Consider the following 20,408-nt stretch of genomic DNA (forward strand, 5'->3'; position numbering starts at 1 on the left):
AGAACAGTCCTGGGAAGCATCCCCACACCTCATCATCTACGGAGGATTGACACATAACTGCAGAACTGTTTGGATTTTAAGAGGACTCTGCTTCAAACCAAGATGAACTTTGCTGCCCAGTTAATTTATTCAAGCTACTTGAGTGAGCGACTCGAACGATTGTTTTCACCGAAGCCTGCACTTCAAGGCATCGAAGACAATGACCCCTTTTGGCACAGGTGGGAAACGTGTAGTGACCCAGACCGGCTAGAACTATCCTCTGCCCAAGATCAATCCAGTAGTTATTCACTGTGTTTGTGACCCCCCAGAAAAGAAATAAATGACACAAAACAACAACCTCCAGCTCAAAACAAAGACGGACAAGGGTAGGACTTTGGACAAGACTCGGAACCAGAAAGATTGTCCCTACTGCCGGCATGAAACGCAGTAATTTATGACATACGTCTGAATTCTGCGGCCCTCTGCCAAGCTATTTATTGAGAGTACATGCAAATTAAAGTGATACATTAGTAAAACATAGTTTTCTTGATTATAATACCACGCCCCTGGAACATTTTCAGCTCCAACTGCTGTAAGCAATCACACATTGTCTTTTCCATGAGCTGATAAATTTGGAACCTGGCTAATGAGCTCTTCCTGTGCAGGATGTTCAAGTCGTAAATAACTTTGGTGATAAAGGAGTATCCCAAGTACTAAATTCTGTACAAGGCCAGATCTCCTAGATGAAGCTGACAGTTTAACTTGCTGTGTCTTGACCTGATTGACCCCAGCTTGTCTATGTTTGAATTGTGTATTCAGTATCACATGTTGGCTAAGCATATAACAGCATGTAACTTTTAAATATGATAACTTCATATTCTGTCTAATCTCTATCATAAGTCAATTTGTGGTTCTGAAAACATTTTGTGACATTTTACAGTGTAAAATGTGACCATTGATTCATGACAAGAACTACTGTATTAAAAAAATAGTAATTAAAAAAAACAAGCTGAAAATTCATTTGTCACCCCAATTCGTCAAAGTTGTTCCATTTTAACTTTTGAGCGGGACATCACGAGACATGCAAAGAAAAAACAATCCCATGCAGGCTCAAGAGCACACTGGTGTAAACAGAAATGCATCCTTGGACTTTTTGGTCAATGTGTTATTTACAAGTACACCGAGTGGCTGAATAATGGACTGGCTCGCCTCTGATAAATGGTGCAGAGGGCAAAAATGGAGCCAGATGACAGAGTAATAGAAGCTTCAATAGATGCAGGCTTTGACTCAAATGCAGTCAGGCTATTTAGAAAACCCACGTGCTCCCTAATATAAGCTCCAGTAATGAAACACAGCAAAAGCACACCAAAGCTCAAGTGTATATTAAACAAATTCATCATATTTCATGACAACCCTCCTTTACTGTAGTGGGGAGCTAATTATCAGTGCACAAGCTCCATTGCGCCATCTTGCCGTTGCGCCGTTGACCAAATATAATTTTCTTTCGCATGTAGGTGACGGGGTTAAACTCCAAAGGCTATAAACCTATTATTGTGTTTAGACTGTGTGAAAGGCCTCCAAATTAACAAGGTGGTGGTAATAGCAGTCCCTCCTGTTTAATGTTTTGTTCAAAAAAGTTTTTCTTCGACTTTCGTCAGTTTAGATGAAATGAAACTGTTTAAAGGACAACCGACACCATTTTTTTGTTTTTGTTTCCTGACACCAGAAAAACGTTTTGTAGCATCTAAAATACCCAAAACACACAGGCTGATATTTTTAGTCAAATGCAAAACACCAATAAAAATGAGTTAAAGTGTCCCAAAAGTACTTCAAAATGACCTTGGAGGTACAGATTTTCAGAAGGTCCCGTCCCCTTGTTCGTGATGTCACGCCAGGACGTCTTTGCCTTGCTCTAGATTCAAACCGATGGCTTCAGATTTGGAGAAAATGCTTTCTTGTTACTCATCCAGTTATGAATATGATTGAAGTAGTTCTGAAGAGGAAAGCATAAATATTTGCAATCGATTAAAGAAGTCATTTCGGGATCATTTTGAGGAGTCTGGACTGCAATGTAGAGTCCCAGAAAATGCACAAGATGGAGCCCAAGCTCCGTTGGAAATAGGCTGATTTGTCTGCTGGGAATTTGTGTCAACTAGTATCAAATAGTAGTCTTGGTGCAACACACAACGATTCACCATCGCATTATTTATGTGTTTTCCTTCTAATTTCGCCATCAACACATAGTTTTCAGACCAAACAAAGTACCCAAAATGCATTGTGTGTCGCTTTCTCGGTCAGGGGCGTTCCTTCAGTGACGTCACGTCAGGCATTGTCATAATTCAGCGCGAGTCTTAAAACGTGTCGTAAAATCTAGCTATATGTTGTGGACTCTTTGTAAAATACGCTCAGTAGAAGTCATTTGAAGTGATTTTACAATTTAGGGACACAACTTGTCCGGAGGCGTCGGTTGTTCTTTAAAGGGCCATTCTGTTATATATGTACTCAATTTATCAAGTTGCTATAAATCCACATTTCCTGCCTTTTGGCCCTTTATTGCCGCCTAAATAGTTTGTGTGAGCCACGAAAAGCAAAAGTTAGCTTCGAGATGCAGTATGACACCGTGAATAGAAATTGTATATGTCAGGAATTCGCTCATATGCGTTTCAATTGGGTACCTTTTACACTTTGAACGTTCACATTCTAAAGCTGCCACTGTGAGTTACATTCTGACATTCACCTTCAAATATTTCATCGGCTGTGGTTTTATGTCTCGAGTTTTATATGGCTCGTCAAGTCACTGATGTCCTCGGTTCATGAAAATAGACTTGAGTATTGTCTTGAACTCATTCACTGCCAGACGATGTGCAAAAATGTGTCCACTCCAATGCCAGGGTTTTTGTCATTTTCAATCAAATTGCATGGTATATTGAGTTTTAGAACTACATAAACATTCAATTCAGCGTAACAAACGGTAGACTCTCTTCTTTTATCAGCAAAAAAAAAATGTTAATTCCTAAATTATATGAGTTTGGAGTTATCTGAGCTTTAAATGGGGGCGGATGTACAAAATACAATACAATATAACGTTGTAACGTGTAGTGTTTTATAGCTGAAGCTGTAACAAGGCGCTAACATGTACAAAAGGCAAATGCTGTCCCCTCATGGAAGGGAACATTTTTGCCAGAGGTCAGACTAGTGCTTTATCAGCACCCTCCGCCGTAAGAAAAAACAAAACCCAAATAAATTCAGGAATGAGTTAAAAATCCAGTCAAATCAACTGTTCCAGCAAATCAAGTACAGGTAACATCCGATTTACGACCGAGTTCCGTTCCGACCAAACGGTCGTAAGTCAAAAAGGTCATAAGTCAAAATCCATTCCAAATGTTGAATAGAAACTCAGAGGCTAAATGACTCGCAAAGTCCCCTTCTTAAAATGTTAAAAATAGGGTCTGGAGTTCATGGTCGTAAGTCGACCTGGTCGTAAGTCGGATGTTACCTGTACAAACAAAAGGACTCCTCGTACTTAAACCTAACATGTTCTGAAATGTTGACAGGAAAATGTACACGTAAATAAACATATGCTTTTGTCTTCTAGAGAGGAGCTGCGACTTGGTCCCGCAGAACCATATGACCCTCACAAAAGATCACTGCTCAGTAACGGTGCCGTGGGCCGCAGACCGACCCTCATTGAACCAGAGAGGTTGAAAGACTTTGGTGAGGAAGAACTCCTCAACGGGGACGTGAAGGTCCATGAGACCAAAGTGGTATTCGAACCACCCGTGATCAAGCTAAAGGAGCCACCAAAAACCAGACGAGTCAGCGAATTCAGGATCATCCCCAGACCGGTCCCTCCGTTCCTGCGTTTTGAGGACATCAGCGCCGCCGCCTTTACTATCCAATCAGGGATACAGAAGACACCCTGCACAGTAATCATCACAATAACGAAACTTTGAAACCTTGAGATCATATTTCATACCTGTACTGCAACATTTTAACTACAGAGTGTAAAGTGAATTTCAGCGGCCAGCTTGATCATTAAATCTTCTTTTGGATTCATAAAATACTACAACCTGTCTTGTTTCTCAGTACTCCAGGCTGTCCAAACAGTATGGTATGGAGATTTATCTGAAGAAGGAGCACCTGCAATACACTGGCTCAGTGAAGGAGAGAGGAGTGTTATATATGCTATCGTCGCTAACGCAGGTAAGACGGAGAATCACCACTTCCTGTCTTTAAGGTCTTGTTCGTCCGACGTGAGAGCCATATTGCTCATGACAGCTCAACTCAAACGCTATGGATAAGCGTCCCTTGGGGTTAGTCAAATAATGAAGGGAACCTCAGTGTGATGTAAAATGCATTTTGTACCATTTAATATCAGAGCGATGTGTAAAAACGACCCTTATCGGCAGTAATTTGGTAGCTTACACCCTAACTACTCTAGCCATTGCCAGATCTCATCTCATCTATGGTCATAATTTGGTGTTGAACAAGATCCCGAATACAAGCTGCCGAACTGAGCTTTCTCCCTCGGTGACTGGGCTCTCCCCTAAAGATTAGGTGAGAAGTTTGGTCATCCGAGAGAGGCTCAGAGTCAAACTACTTCTCCTCCACAATGAGAAGAGCCAGATAAGATGGCTCGGGCATCTGATTAGGATGCCTCTTGGACGCCTCCCTGGTGAGGTGTTCTAGGCATGCCCCACTGGCAGAAGACCCTGGAGATGATCCAGGATACGCTGGAGAGACTATGTCACCCAGCTGGCCTGGGAACGCCTGTGGATCCACCAGGAAGTGCTGGAAGAAGTGGCTGGTGAGAGGGAAGTCTAGGTTTCCCCATTGCTGCTGACCCCACCACCCGACCTCGGATAAGCGGTAGATAATGGACTGATGGATAGATATGGTCTCATTGTGGTCGTTTCTGCCTCACGATTCTGTTGTTTGTACTATATGTTCTCCCTATACTTGCGGAGAGTTTCTCCTTGTACTTCAGCTTCATGTCACATTCCGAAAAAACAAATGTTCTCAATTTGTCATGGGGTTGAATGGTTGCTTATCGAAATGTGCATTGACATTAGGTGACCAAACCATTAGCTTGATCGCTAAAAGGCTATTTCCCAGTTCATAGAGGAGATTATTTGAAGAGTAGCGTTTAGAAAAACAGGTGGATAGAGAGAATAAAAACAAGCCCATGACATCAACACATTGTCTAAATAAAATTGTTTCACAAACAAGATCGACTGTTCTGAGATGTTATTAATCAATCAATATATGTTTTCAGGAACAACAGAGGAAAGGAGTAATTGTTGCCACTGACTGTAATTTCTCCATGGCTGTGGCCCACCATGCAGTGGAGATGAAGATCCCCGTGTTTGCCATCATGCCGTCATGTTGTTCCTCGCCTCGTCTCAGGATCTACAGAGACTATGGCGCCATGGTCATCTCCTATGGAAGTACCGGTCACGATTCCCAGAACCACGCTCGCCATCTGGCCAGAGAAAATGGATACCTCTACCTGGAAGAGTGAGCAATTTATATAATTTCAACCTACACTGTTATGAATGTAATATAATAAGACCAAATGTCCAACTTTATTCATTGTTTTTCCCCCGAATATTTACTCATTTTGAATTTGATGCCTACAACACATTCCAAAATAGCTGAAGAGTTGTAGGTGTAATTCTTCCCCATCCTTATTTGATGGACAACTTTATTTGCTCTGCAATCCAGGATTTTGCTCTTCTTAATGCGACACACATTTTGACACGGGTCTGGACTGCTGGCAGGCTCATTTAAAACTCATACACTGTACTGTGCAGAATGTGGCTTGGCTCTCTGTTACTGAAATAAGCACCTTGAAAAAGACTGGAAAAAAACTCTGACTGTAAAAAAAACTTTGACATAATGATAATGCTTTTTAATGAATTTTGAGTTACTGTTTTGAAAAAGCCACTTAAATACACTTTTTTTGTTTTGTTCAGAGATGAAAGCGCGACCTATCTCGCAGGACTGGGCACAGTGGGCATGGAGATTTATGAACAAGTACCCAAGCTTGACGCGGTGGTCGTTCCTGCAGCTGGACAATACGGTCTACTGGCCGGCACGGCGGCAGCCATCAAGCATCTCAACTCACACGTTCTAGTCATAGTAAGTGGATGCACTTAAACGGAGACTCCATAAATGTGTGTGAAAATGTAAAATGTGATGATTGATTTCCAACTTTGATTTGGGACCTATGTGCAAAAATGTGTCCACTCCAGTGCCAGGGCTTTTGTCATTTTCACTCGAATAGCAAGAGTCACAGAATATTGAGTTTTTGGACTACATAAATATTAAATGCAACGTAAAAAAAACCTTAGACTCTCTTCTTTCGTCAAAAAATAAATAAATAAATGAAGTTAATTCCTAAGTTATAAGGGTCTGGAGTTATATGAGCTTGAAATGAGGGCGGCTATCCAAAATACAATGCAATCCATACATACTCTATTGGTTTATATATAGACATTCAATTCCGCATAAAAAACAGACTCTCTTCATTTATCTAAAAGAATTATTAATTCCTAGACTAATTAATTGGGTCTGGACTTATCTGAACTTGAAATTGGGGCGGCTGTACAGGGGAAAACCCTGGGAGGGAAAAACATTCACAGAGGTCTGACCAGCGCTTTATCGCCAAAATTCAGTTTAAAAGCGTGAGTTCAAAACAGGGGTTACATTGGCCTCATTGTTTCAAAGCGATGCCGTCGCTCGCCTCCTACATTTCCCCGATGTGTGCCTCTTATTTTTCACCTCGAATATTTAATGCCGTCTTCTGGCTTTACCTTAACATGATCACGGGTTTGGGGGGGTTGGTGGAGTTGCCCATGCATGGATACTTTTACTAATTTGCAGGGATCAAAGAATTTACGATGCACAAATACAGTAAATCTTTGTGCAACAGATTCTAAAGTACATTGCTCAGTGTGTCTGTGTGTGGGCTGTGTATGTAAGGGCGGCCTGAAAGAATATTTTTGGATTGATGTTTATCTTATGTTTGTGTGGTCCCCCTCCACCTCCCAAAAAAAAAAAAATACTGCAGCGCACATCATAATTCTCTCTTCAAACAGGGAATAGAACCTGAAGGTTTCCCTTTGCTGCTGCAATCTCTCAAGACAGATGGTCCCATCAAAGACATTCATTGCAACCCGAGTACCAAGTTATACGGAGGTAAACATGCCATACTTAAAGGACAACTGACACCATTTTTTTGTTTCCTAACTGACATCAGAAAAACGTTTTATAGCATCTAAAATACACAAAACACGCAGGCTGATATTTTTAGTCAAATGCAAAACACAGATAAAAATGAGTTAAAGTGTCCCAAAACTACTCAGACTACTCTGAAACTCGGACATGCCGAGTTTCAGAAGGTGTCCCCCCCCCCCCACCCACCCTTGTTCGTGACATCACACCAGGACATCTTGCCTTGCTCTAGAATCAAAATAATGGCTTCAGATTCGGAGAAGATGCTTTCTTGTTACTCATCCAGTTACGAATATGATTCAAATAGTTCTGAAGAGGAAAGCATAAATGTTTGCAATCGATTAAAGAAGTTCTTCCGGATCAATTCGAGCCGTTCGGACTCCAATGTAGCGTCCCAGAAAATGCACAAGATGGCGCCCAAACTCCGTTGGAAATGGACTGATTTGTCTGCTGGGAATTTGTGTCAACTAGTATCAAATAGCAGTCTAGGTGCAACACACAACGATTCACCATCGCGTTATTTGTTTTTTCCTTCTAATTCCGCCATCAACACGGATCAACACGATGTTTTCAGACCAAACAAAGTACCCAAAATGCATTTCTCGGTAAGGGGCCTTCCTTCAGTGACGTCACGTCAGGCATCGTCATCAACTCGAAAACAAGACGTCCTGAATATTCACCGCGAGTCTTGAAATGTAAAATATAGCTATATGCCGTGGAATCTTTGTAAAATACGCTCAGTAGAAGTCATTTGAAGTGATTTTACAAATTATGGATCCAACTTGTCCGAAGACGTCGGTTGTCCTTTAAAACACTTGAAGTCATGAATTAAATTTTGGAGTTGAACGGTTAGCAAGGTCGGCTAACAGTTCATGTTTCCTGTTTGTATGTTGGTGCTCTTGTAACGCAGCATATGTTACTCTGATATTTGTTGTCAGATCTCATGGGGTGCGCACTCGGTATCAACACCTTCCAGCTGGCCAAGAAACTAGTGGATAAAGTCATCTCTGTCAGGTAATCCACATTCAACCCAAAGGTTGAAGCTTTGTCGAATGTTTTAGGAGAAGATACGCTAACATACGGTGCCTGAGTTTTATTGACATCGTTCACACGAGTCACACAAAATGTCACTACTATAAAAGATGTCATGCAGACTCATAAAGCGGCTGCAGTGGAGAGAAAACTGTATTCAAAGTAGGACGAATTTAACGGGAGTAATCCCACAGCTGATAAATTCAATAAGCAAAAATACGACAATGGAAGCCATCTTTATTCTTTTGACATCCAGCGGTTCTTTACAAGTACAAGAGCAGCTTTGTTTGAGGGGAAAAAAGGCCACCTTTTGTCTTTTGTCCGCGTTGTAAAGCATGCATTAATTGATTTATTTGCCTCTACGTTTATTTATTTGCTATCTAATTGCTATCTTATTAGCTATCTAGCTGGCTAGCTATCTAGCTGGTTAGCTATCTATCTATTAGCGACATAGCTATCTAGCTAATGATAATAATAACTTAACTGGTGACTGTAAAGTGACCTTGAGAGTTTTGAAAGGCGCTTAGAAATCAAATGTATTATTATTATTTAACTTCTAAGCGTCTTTCAAAACTCTCAATGACACTTTACAGCTAGCTAGCTAGCTATTAGCTTGGTAGCTATCTATTTGACTTACTGTACTTCTAGTTTGAATGAATATTGGCGCACGTGGCTGCCACGGCTCACCCATTGAAGAACTTATCCTGTGAGTGTAAAGTGACCTTGAGAGTTTTTAAAGGCGCTTATAAATGAAACGTATTATTTCGCTGTTTGCTGACAAAGCTCTTCGAATGAGGAGCCAAACAACCGACATTTTCAAAGAAGTACTTATGACAGCTGAAGAAATCTTTTCAGCAATGAAATGTATTATTATTATTATTATTATTATTATTATTATTAAAATAATAATAATAATAATAATAATAATAATAGTATTAGTATTATTAATATTATTATTTATTTATTATTTATGTATTATTTATTATTTATTATTTATTATTTATTATTATGTTGTGTGCCTTATATTTGGAAGAGTATTATAAATGTATATATTGTATTTGGAAAATTCAATTTTTATTCAATGAAAGTGCGCCTTATACTCCGGTGCGACTTATAAAATGGAAAATATGATATATAAAACACACAAGGAATTTATAAAGACAAAATGATTCAAAAACAGTCACTTTCAAAATACTATAACAATAATATGTAGAGCTAAATGCATTACCCATAAAAAAAATTAACAATACAAGAATGACAATTGAAATGAAACATTTAAGACTCTTCTGAGATGACAGTTATTGTTCCATTTTGGAATTACTTGGTAAGTTCTAGCAACTTTACATTGATGTGTGCTAAAAAGTAAAAAAATATTCTGTATAGTTGAAAGCAGCTTTGCAAACTGTAAAAAAACTAGAATGTGTCATAAATCTGCAACATTTTCTTTGTCCTGAATCTGAACTGCCATTAATGGGTCAACACATCCGTGCATCACAGTGAGGAAGATTCTTTGGTGGCGATGTTGAGGTTTCAAGAGTTTGAACGTTCCACCGTGGACACAGAAGGAGCCATGGGAATGGCCGCCATCTTGGCTGGACAACTGACAGAACTGAGAGGCAAAAGGTACGTTGGTTCGGATTTCATCAGATTGGGATTGCCTTCCTATTTCTGCTGGTTGCTTCCCTCGACGCTTGAGGAGGCGCGATACTCATTTGCATGCAAACGCCATCATATTTCAGCAATATGGTGTCGAGATGCCACATTTCCCCCCACCCCCAAATGATCAGATCACTTCACTCGCTATAATTCTGTCACGCCTGTATGATGAAACATCAGCAACAAACTCTTCATCGTCCGCAAAGGATTGGTTTGTGCTAACCTGCTTTTATTTTGAAAGTCTATGAACATAATTTGGGGTGATTCGGCTATTTGGTTTGGGGAATTGGGGAGTTTTCCATTTGTGTTGCTGACTCAGATGACATAGTACTGCATGAACAAAGCTACTGTGAAACCTCGGCTTACGAACGCCTTGGCTAACGAACTTTTTAGTTTACGAACGTTAAATTCGCGAGAATTTAATCTTGGCATACAAACTATTTTTCGGAATACACACGGAGCTCCACAATGAGTGATGTGAGCCCGTTCTCCTAACAAGAAAATGGCAGCAGACTTTTTTTGTCCTCTATTCCCCGCCCCCAGTCATTGGTTAAAGCCGCACGTGATTGGTCAAGAATGCAGCACTGAGGGAGAGGGGGGAGTCTTACAGAAACACAGAGCTGCAAATAAAAATAGATAGGCAGACGACAAAGAGAGAGAGTGAGAAAATGGATAGGAAACACAGTGAAATTTGGACTTTTCAAATTTATTGATAGTTCATAGGCAGAGTGTCGACTGCCAGGTTAAAATATCCCATTAATCAGGCTCCACAAATAACCTGCACAAGCCATCTGTACACTTGATGCAAAAAGCTATCAACCCAGCTAAACAGAACACTATTGATGAGGAACTAGGTAAAATTATCGCAGAGAAAGCACGGCAACTTCACTCGGATATCGTCAAGAGGCAACCTGGAAGTTTGTCATGATTTCAAGGCTAGCCACGGATGGTTCGAGAACTGTCGTACAAGAAGTGTCGTACAGGGATTCATAGTGTCATTCGTCATGGCGAGTCGGCCAGTTTTGACGATGAAGCTGCCAAAGCTTACAAGGAATCATTCCTCAAAATGGCCACCATCACAAAGGTAAATAAAACAACTTTATTATACTGTACAGTTTATTTCTTTAATTATAATACCATAGCACATTTATTATACATAAAATAAAGTCTATATATTTTGTGTCGTTTTAAGGCTTAGAAAATTTTAAAGTAGAAAATTGTTTTATGGCGACATGGGAACAGATTATTCTCATTTTAATGGTTTCCTATGAGAAATTAATGTTTGGGATATACACACTTTTCACCTTACATACTCTGTATGGGAACCAATTAAGTTCGTAAGCCTAGGTATCGCTGTACTTATATTGTATAATAATGAGTTCATTTAGATTAAAACATCAATAAAAATACTCTATTTTTCAAATAATCGTTCAGCCTTAATCCTGTCTCATTGCTGATTTTTAAGCGCTATATAAATCAATATGAATTGTATTGTATTTTATTATGTAATACTGCCTGTTATATTGAAATAATTGCGTGTAGGGTGGCAGTCGTGGTGAGCAGTGCTAACATGGAACTAGATCTGGTGAGGCAGTGTGTGGACCGAGCCCTGGTGCTGGAAGATCGTGTCAGCAAGTTCTCAGTGCAGCTGGGAGAATGGCCGGGAGATATGGCCAAGCTGCTGGATGTTCTATCCAGAGAGGACGTCAGGTGAGGCCAACCGACACTTCCTTTATTCACATCAGCGTATTTAGATAGAGTGCAATCATAGCAAAGGAATTTGTTTGTTGTTGTTGTTGATGATCAGTTGTAATGATGACGTCGATTGCTGATTGTCAAACTTGAAGGCAAGCAATGAATTTATGGAGGAATTAAGCTCATAAAATGATGGCTTCTTTTCAATAATGACTTTAACAAACATAATAAACATGAAAACGCCAATTGGCTGTCTATTGTAGTAACCGCTGCCACCGCAAAATAAATATATAATAAATAAATGCGTATATAAATAAATAAATAATCAATTAAATAAATAAATAGATAAACAAATAAATAAATGGGCACAGAAATAAACACAATAATAAATAAATAAATAAAACTGAATGGGTGAATAAATGAAAAAATAAATAAGTACATGTGTAAATAATTAAACAAATAAAGACAGATAAATAAATAAACAAACAAGTAACGGTGTAAATAAATAAATAAATGAATTAATTAATTTATAAACGAATAAATAAATATATACACAAAGAAATCAACACATTAATAAACAAATAAATACATACATACATACATACATACACACACACACACATACATACATACATACATACATACATACATACATACATACATACATACATACATACATACATACATACATACATACATACATACATAACTAAATAAATAAATACACAGCTCAATAAATAAATACACAACTCAATAAATAAATACATAAATAAATACAACTGAATGGATGAACGAATAAATAAATAAGTAAATGTGTAAATAAATAAATAAATAGATACATAAAGAGATAAATAAAGAGAGAAATAAATAAATAAATAAATACATGAATAAACACACAAATGAATACATGAATAAACAAATAAATCAATACATGAATACAAGACTACATAAATAAATAAATAAATAAATAAATCTTATGAGAACAATCTATGATTTTTTTTTCTTCCAAAATCACCAGTAAAAGTTCCCAAAAGTAGCTGGATTGAGTGGTAATGCTTTTGTGCTAATTCTCACTGATACACTTTCAACAAATCTGAGAGAGGTTTCTCACGTGACCTCTTTGTCAATTTTACTATTACTATTCAAAATACGTATGTGACTTTGCCTGGTGAGGTTAAGATTCACTGCATTCTCGTATATGAACCATCCTAAGCAATTCATGATTTTGTTTGACTCCTTCCTTAGATTGCTGGATGTCAGCCATCGGAGGTATAGTGACAGGTCGGATCTCTTCAGGGCAAAGGTAAGCTGTCAAATTGTTAGCTCAATCATCCTTTGTCAGGATGCGGTTTGTTTTTTAATCACTATAAAAGAAGAAAAAAGTCATTTTTGGCTAAATTGAATGATTTTAGGTGTGTGTTATATTGTGGAAAATACCGTTTCGGGTAACCCAATAGAATGACTTCAATATAATGTTTTATTCGAAACTGTAAACATCAAGCTCAATTTCGACAAGTAGCATGGCTATATACTGGATGCCACCTGGGGAACTGCATGAACAGACATGACAAGATCAACCATCTGGTTTTCTGTGGACATTAAATCAGGCACTGAAGCCAGCAAATGGGGAAGGGGCTAGATATGAGGGGACGGAGGGGTTGGACAACAGCATTCCATATCATTTCCTCTCTTGGTTGCTCTATTTTTTGATATTGTGCAGGTGAAATTTTGTCAATCTGATCTCCTCAAGGTGTTATCAAGAGTCATGCTGTAACTTAAACCATGTTTTTGAATTGTATTCATGATTTCTATCATTTTGACGTGATTGGTATTAAAAGATGAATTAAGACAACACAGCTAAATCCCTATTGAAGATCCAGGCACTAAATACAGTGATAGCTCGGTTTACGAACGTTTCGGTTGACGAATGTTAAATTTGACAATTTTACCTTGGCATACGAACTATTTTTCGGGATACACACAGAGCTGCCACAATGAGTGATGTGTCGTTCGCGAACGAGCCCGTTCTCCTAACAAGAATATGGCAGCCGGCTTGTTTTGGTCCTCTATGCCCCTCCCCCAGTCTTCGGTTAAAGCCACGTGATTGGTCAAGAACGCAGCAGTGAGGGGTGGTGGTTTAAACATTAAAGAGACAGGCAGACGACAGAGAGAGAGTGACAAAATGGATAGAAAACAGTGAAATTTGGACTCGTTTCAACGTTGGTAGTTCAAAGGCAGAGTGTAGACTGCAAGGTTAAAATTCCCATCAATCAGGCTCCACAAATAACCTGCACAAGCCATCTCTACACTTCATGCAAAAAGCTATCAACCCAGCTAAATAGAACACAATTGATGAGGAACTAGGTAAAATTATCGCAGAGAAAGCACCTACAAGGGATCATTCCTCAAAATGGTCAAAGAAGAAGGTTACGTTCCTCATCAAGTGTTTAATGCTGATGAAACTGGCCACTCCATTCCATCAAGCCATAAACGACCATCACAAAGGTAAATAAAACAACTTTATTATGCAGTACAGTTCATTTCTTTAATTATAATACCATACCACATTTATTATACATAAAATAAGGTATATTTTGTGCAGTTTTAAGGCTTAAAAAAATTTTAAAATTATGTTTTATGGGGACCTGGGAACGGATTATTCTCATTTTAATGGTTTCCAATGGGAAATTAAGTTTTGGTATACAAACTTTTCGCCTTACACACTCTGTCTGGGAACCAATTAAGTTCGTAAGCCAAGGTATCACTGTACACCACCCACCGCTGTAAATCCACTAGATAAACCCGTAAGCATTTTCTGGATTATTCACATACCAAAAACAATGTTATTTATATTTTTTTTGCTAGGTGGAATGTGTGGTGGAAACGAGGGACAAGACACAAAGCACTCAGCTGCGGAAGATGCTGAGTGAACGCTATCCATCTCTGTGCTGGCTTGAGCGATGAGCGGCAGGATGTTTTGAAAACAATTCATCATCATATTGTTCAACGCGGAGATGAAACGACACATCTTGAGAGGACAGAGGACTCAAATCATATCCTGACGAAAAAACAACAACAACACAATTATAGTGCAATGATATTCATATAACATATGCTGTATTATTTATTCCAATCGTTGAAGTACTGTAGTTAGTGAGTTTTGGCACTTTGCTCTCTATAAACTCCCCAACAGACAAACATGGAACCAATATTTCATACGCAATATTGGTTACGCTCACACGATCTACTGGAATTCCACACAAGAGCCGATTGAAAATTCCATCTTTGCGGCGCTTAGATTTCTCAATTGCAACCAGTGAGTCTTTTTCTGTGTATATATGTAGTACATATGACGTTTATTATTAATATGAGTTTAATATATATTAAAATGCCTCTTTTTTGGGGGGATTCTTATTATTTTTGAACTGCTGTAAATATGTTTCGATATTATTTATACTACTGTTTTAGGTAGCATCGTCACTCCAAGTAAACATTCTCAAAAAAATATATAATAATGGCAGTGGATTTCACTCCTAGGCCTTCAGTAGTGCTATGTCTGAATCACTCCGCAGCTGCGAGTGTAGTGTGATTTACTACACGTCCGCTAGAGGATGTTGTTAGCCAGGAAATAACTTAACTGTCATTAAACTGTTTGAATTTTTACTATGAACGTGTGGATTCATGATAACCTTATAAAATTGCTATTTTTGCTAGCTTCGGATCTGTACAACCTTTCTTAATTATGTCCATCTATTCTTGAAAATGGCTTTAACTGTATATCTGCAATCAAATCCAGTTCTTCTCCTCCTTGGGCCATTGTGGGTTGACAAAACTGCTATTTAAATCAACACAAAAATGCTTGCTACAGATACAGTGTGCTAGCTGTGGCCAGTATGCTCTTATCACTAGTGGCTAGTTGATACTATTGACTAGTGACTAGCCAATCATAATTTGAGAAAATTCTGATGTTGCCTTCGAGCAGGCCTTGGGTTGTCAACTCGAACTCTGATTGGTCAACTGTTTCATCGCCATTTATGCACCCAGGTAGATTTCTGACCTTAACAAATGATGGCTGAAATGTGATTGGTTTAAATGCTTGAATACGAAAACACACATCTGGAAGCAGCACAACATGGGGGGGGAGCAATGAAAGGAAGCTGAAAGACAATTTGGAATTATTTAATAAGAATTCACGGATAAAATATAATTCACATTAGTCTGTGATTCGGATATTTTTAGGCCAGCAGAGAAGGCCCACCACTGAATACATAAAGGCATAACGTACCTGCCTTGGTCCAGTTCAACATGGACAACGGTATATACTGGATGTCTTCTTCATCAGGTACGATATATCGACAGCTCTAGATGACAACGAATGACATTTAAAAAGTAATACAGTTACAATATGACATGAAAAATGCTAATACGACAGAAATATAAATAATAGCTTCTACTGACCACCTCCAGGGTTTTAAATAGTGTATCAGTTGGTGAGTCACCAGTTATACCTGCAAATCATTTACCTCTCGCACTCTCCTGTCGAGATTTTCTTCTCAGAACATTTTAAGTCACCGATTTCATTTCCACTGGACGTTTTACTAGCTTCAGTAACATTGGTATAAGATGGTATATGGTATAAAAATCAGCATTTAGTGTGAATATTTCTTGATTTATTTATCTAGCTATCAGCTATCTTGCTAGCTAGCTATTTGCAATCTATTTGCTATCTTGCTCCCTGGCTGGCTATCTAGCTAGCTATCTATTCACTATATAGCTCTCTGGTTGGCTGACTAGCTATCTAGCTGACTAGCTATTGGCTAGCCGGCTAGCTTTCTATCTATTTTGAGTTACTTCCGGGTTGAGTGAACGCTGGCGCGTGTGGCTGCCGCTGCTCAGCCATAGAAAAACTTATCCTGTGACGGTAAAGTGACCTTGAGAGTTTTGAAAGGCGGTTATAAATGAAATATATTATTATGATTAAATATTATATGACACCTCGTGTTAGGTTAGGTGACAAAATGCTAACAGTTGTGTTAAATGCGATTATAAACTTGACAAAAACGTTTCACGGTAAAAATACAACATCGCATTCACCAAATAAGAAATAAAAATAACTAAAAAAATGTTCAAATAATGTTTGTGTAATTAGCAGCTAGCGAGCAAAACAACAGCTGTTTGGATTTTGCTTCTTTGGCCATGAAATTGAGTAGTTATGTTATATTACGTTACTTGTACTGTATATTAGTCGAAGAAAGACAAAAATTAGGCAAGAAACACAATTTGATGTGGTTTGTGGTAAGTTTTATTTCAATTGTTAGCATGAAGAACCCCAAGTGCAACATTTAGTAGTAGAACACAGCAAAATATGATGATTTCTCCTGGAATGTAAACATCAGGAATGTATAAACAAGACTCATAAAATTATATTTCATTTCCATCTTATGTTTTTCTCCCAAAATAGCTTTTAATAGCCATCTCTATGGGGGGAATTTAAATCTACACAATAAGAGTAATCACAGCAAGATTCAAGTTAAAAATATATCTGTGACTATCTCACGGAATACTTTAATATTTTCAAGTTTAAAAAAAAAACATTGAAGAAGAAAAGGCACTAAGTGTCATATTCCCAGGATACAAAATGTTCACATTAGATTTTTATTGTCTTTCAGGACATATCAGTGCTGTTTACGGCGCACCGGGTTGTATTTGATAAGCAGGCCGAGTGAGGCAAAGCCGAAGACGAAGGTCTGGAAGAACCACAAGCAGCTGGTGGGCATGGTGATGCCTTTGTTTCTGAAAACACATGCAATCGTTTCCAATTTCAGTAAAGTTTTCACTTTATCCCACAGCATCACCTAGTGGACATTACCTGCATACTTTCAAGGAGACCAAAGCTTCAACCGCGTGGATCGCCCAGGTCGCCCACCACCTGTAAAAAAGCAGGTTAGGTCTTATTCAGAATACAGTGATACCTCGGTTTACGAACCCCCTTGGCTTACGAACTTTTTGGTTTACGAACGTTACATTTATGAACAATTTACCTTGGCATACAAACTTTACCTTGGCATACGAACTTTTTTTTCGTACACGGAGCTGCCTCAATGAATGAACGACACCTGTTCTTCTAAAAACAAAATGGCAGCCGACTGTTTTCGTCCTCTAATCCCCACCCTGTTTTCAGTTAAAGCCATGTGATTGGTCAAGACCACAGCAGTGAGGGGGTTGCACAAGCCATCTGTACACTTGATGCAAAAAGCTATCAACCCAGCTAAACAGATCACAATTGATGAGGAACTAGATAACATTAATTACTGAGAAAGCACCTACAAGGGATCTTTCCTCAAGATGGTGAAAGAAGGTTACGTTCCTCATCAAGTGTTTAATGCTGAGGAAACCGGCCACTCCTTTCCATCAAGCCATCAACGACCATCACAAAGGTAAATAAAACCACTTTATTATACAGTACGGTTTATTTCTTGAATTATAATACCATAGCACATTTATTATACATAAAATGAGGCATATTTTGTGTAGTTTTAAAGCTTAGAAAATTAGAAAATTATGTTTTATGGGGACCTGGGAACAGATTATTCTAATTTTAATGGTTTCCTATGGGAAATTAATTTTTGGGACACACATTTTTCGCCTTACACACTCTGTCCGGGAAACTATTAAGTTCGTAAGCCAAGGTATCACTGTAAATCAATCTACTGTATGTCATTTATAAAGACACAGGGTAACCATGTTGTTTATTCTTAGTTTCTCCCCTGTAAAAGATTTAATTTCCCCCCTACATAAGTAAAGCATGCTAAAGCAGAGGTCCCCAACCCCCGGGCCGCGGACCGGTAGCGGTCCATGGGTCATTTGGTATCGGGCCACACAGAAAGAATAAATAATGTACATAATTTCCGTTTTATTTATTATCTGAGTCCAAACTATGTTTTATTTTGAAGGGGTCCCATCGATTCAGTTGTAGTGAGTTGTATTTTTCATGCGCTTCGTACTTGTTTTTGTGGTGTATCTTATTTTGAAGGCACGTTTAAACATTACCATGGTAACCATAGAGCGATAAGGGGCAGACGATATGTTGTAGTTGGCGCGATGTTACCATGACTCTACTAATAAAGTTGTATAAAAATACACAATAGATTCACGTTTATTATTATATTTAAAAGAAAGAAAAAAACAGTTTCCATGCCTGTCGTATTATTTTATTTTATTGTACTCATCCTCCGGTCCGTGAAAATATTGTCTGACATTAAACCGGTCCGTGGCGTAAAAAAAATGTTGGGGACCACTGTGCTAGAGGTAACAGTGGCACTTTAAAAAAAAAATAATAATAAAAAATCGACTAAATAAATAAATAACCACCACAAGTATCGCTACCATCCAATGACGCATAGGCATTGTGCCGAGCAAGAGCAAGTCACATGCTAAAGGCGACCTGAAACCCGGTTTCCCAACATACCTTTTGTTGTGCTAATCGCCACACTCCGCCATTATGTGACAACAATGTGTGCCAGCGGGTACATGGTGCTAACGACCAGGCAATCATCACTGATTAAACATTATGTAAACACAATGACATCACCTTTAAAGACCAAAAGAAGCATTACACATATCTAACAAAAACACAAATGTCCAAATAAATGATTCAGCCGATGCGTCATCACCTGATGCTTGTTTTTTTTTTTTATTCTCTAGATAAAGATCTGCTCATGGTGCACAATGTAAAGCTTACCCTTTATACAAAAGGCTTGCATGGTTGTCTACAAGATATCGGCAGAAGGTACCAAACGGGCCCAGGAGATGGTATGGTATGATTTCGGGCGCAAACACGATGCACTGCAACAGAAACATCACCATAAAAATACCACAAAAAAAAATAGACATGAAATCACTACATGACTAATTAGCTGCAGATATGCCAACACGCTAGCCTGCTCAGCAGAACAGGACTCTTGTTTATTTTATTTTTTTGGGGGGTGGAAAAGCCACAGGAACATCTGACTTCGTATCCTAACCACTCTCACGGTGAAGGGAAATCAACACTGCTTGCATTTGTTTGTTTTTTTGCCACGCTATAAACATGTTGAGTGCAAATATGGAGCATGACTGCATCGATTGAATGCAGAGCAAAGTTGAAAACAATGAGTTGATAGAGTATTTAAATCACGTATATGAACTAATGTTTTCTTTCGGACACCACGTTGAACTCGATGAAACACGCGAACGATCTCGCACAATAACAATGACCTCTAAAGGAACTTTTACGACTCAGTCACAAAATAAGAAACAGTACATGACGACTAAAGAAATATTTATAAATCATACCACATTCTTGTCATCTCTTTAAACCAGATGTGTGGCATCCTGGGTAGGTTTAACGCAATACAAGTAAGGCGATTTGTCGATCGCAAAGACTGCAAACATCACACTGACAATATAGTTAATTACTCTTACTTACAGCAAAATACCCAATGCCGAAAATAATGGAGATAATCCAAAAGAAGCTTGTTCTTTTAAAATAATCACTCCCATCACCTCTGGCCATTGCTGCTGTTGTTCCTTAACTGTTGTAACCGTCAAATATGTTCGTGTAGCATCGTTGGTCGGAACTTCAACGGGCTGCCTGCAGGGATTGTATTTTTATATTTACAAATTACAAAGCACACGTACGGTGAGATTTTAACTATTACATTGACAAAGTTAGAACAGTTTATCAATTTTTGTTATTAATTACAGTGTTTATATAAACGTATTTTGTTTTCGATGTATTTATTTTTGTCCAGCAGGAAGTGGTTTAAAAC

The 20,408-nt window shown here is 38.5% G+C and overlaps 2 protein-coding genes across 2 annotated transcripts; one reads left to right on the top strand and one right to left on the bottom strand.

Moving 5' to 3' along the window:
• LOC148889642 (uncharacterized) lies at positions 1-14,602 on the top strand. Its single transcript, XM_089011718.1, has 11 exons — positions 1-218; positions 3,575-3,905; positions 4,066-4,182; positions 5,255-5,496; positions 5,955-6,120; positions 7,080-7,179; positions 8,154-8,229; positions 9,745-9,870; positions 11,446-11,613; positions 12,844-12,901; positions 14,464-14,602. Exons 1-11 carry the CDS (start codon positions 103-105, stop codon positions 14,560-14,562), a joined length of 1,599 nt encoding a protein of 532 aa, XP_088867844.1. The 5' UTR covers positions 1-102; the 3' UTR covers positions 14,563-14,602.
• A 2,650-nt stretch (positions 14,603-17,252) lies between these two features.
• tmem254 (transmembrane protein 254) lies at positions 17,253-20,197 on the bottom strand. Its single transcript, XM_089011724.1, has 4 exons — positions 20,066-20,197; positions 19,340-19,443; positions 17,468-17,527; positions 17,253-17,391 (listed from the first exon to the last, which is right to left on the bottom strand). The coding sequence occupies exons 1-4, from the start codon at positions 20,150-20,152 to the stop codon at positions 17,274-17,276; spliced, it is 369 nt and encodes a 122-aa protein (XP_088867850.1). The 5' UTR covers positions 20,153-20,197; the 3' UTR covers positions 17,253-17,273.
• Between the last annotated feature and the right edge of the window lie 211 nt (positions 20,198-20,408).

This window comes from Hippocampus bargibanti, linkage group LG13 (assembly GCF_051943395.1).
Source record: "Hippocampus bargibanti isolate YZ-2025 linkage group LG13, ASM5194339v1, whole genome shotgun sequence".
NCBI classification, from domain to species: Eukaryota; Metazoa; Chordata; class Actinopteri; order Syngnathiformes; family Syngnathidae; genus Hippocampus; species Hippocampus bargibanti.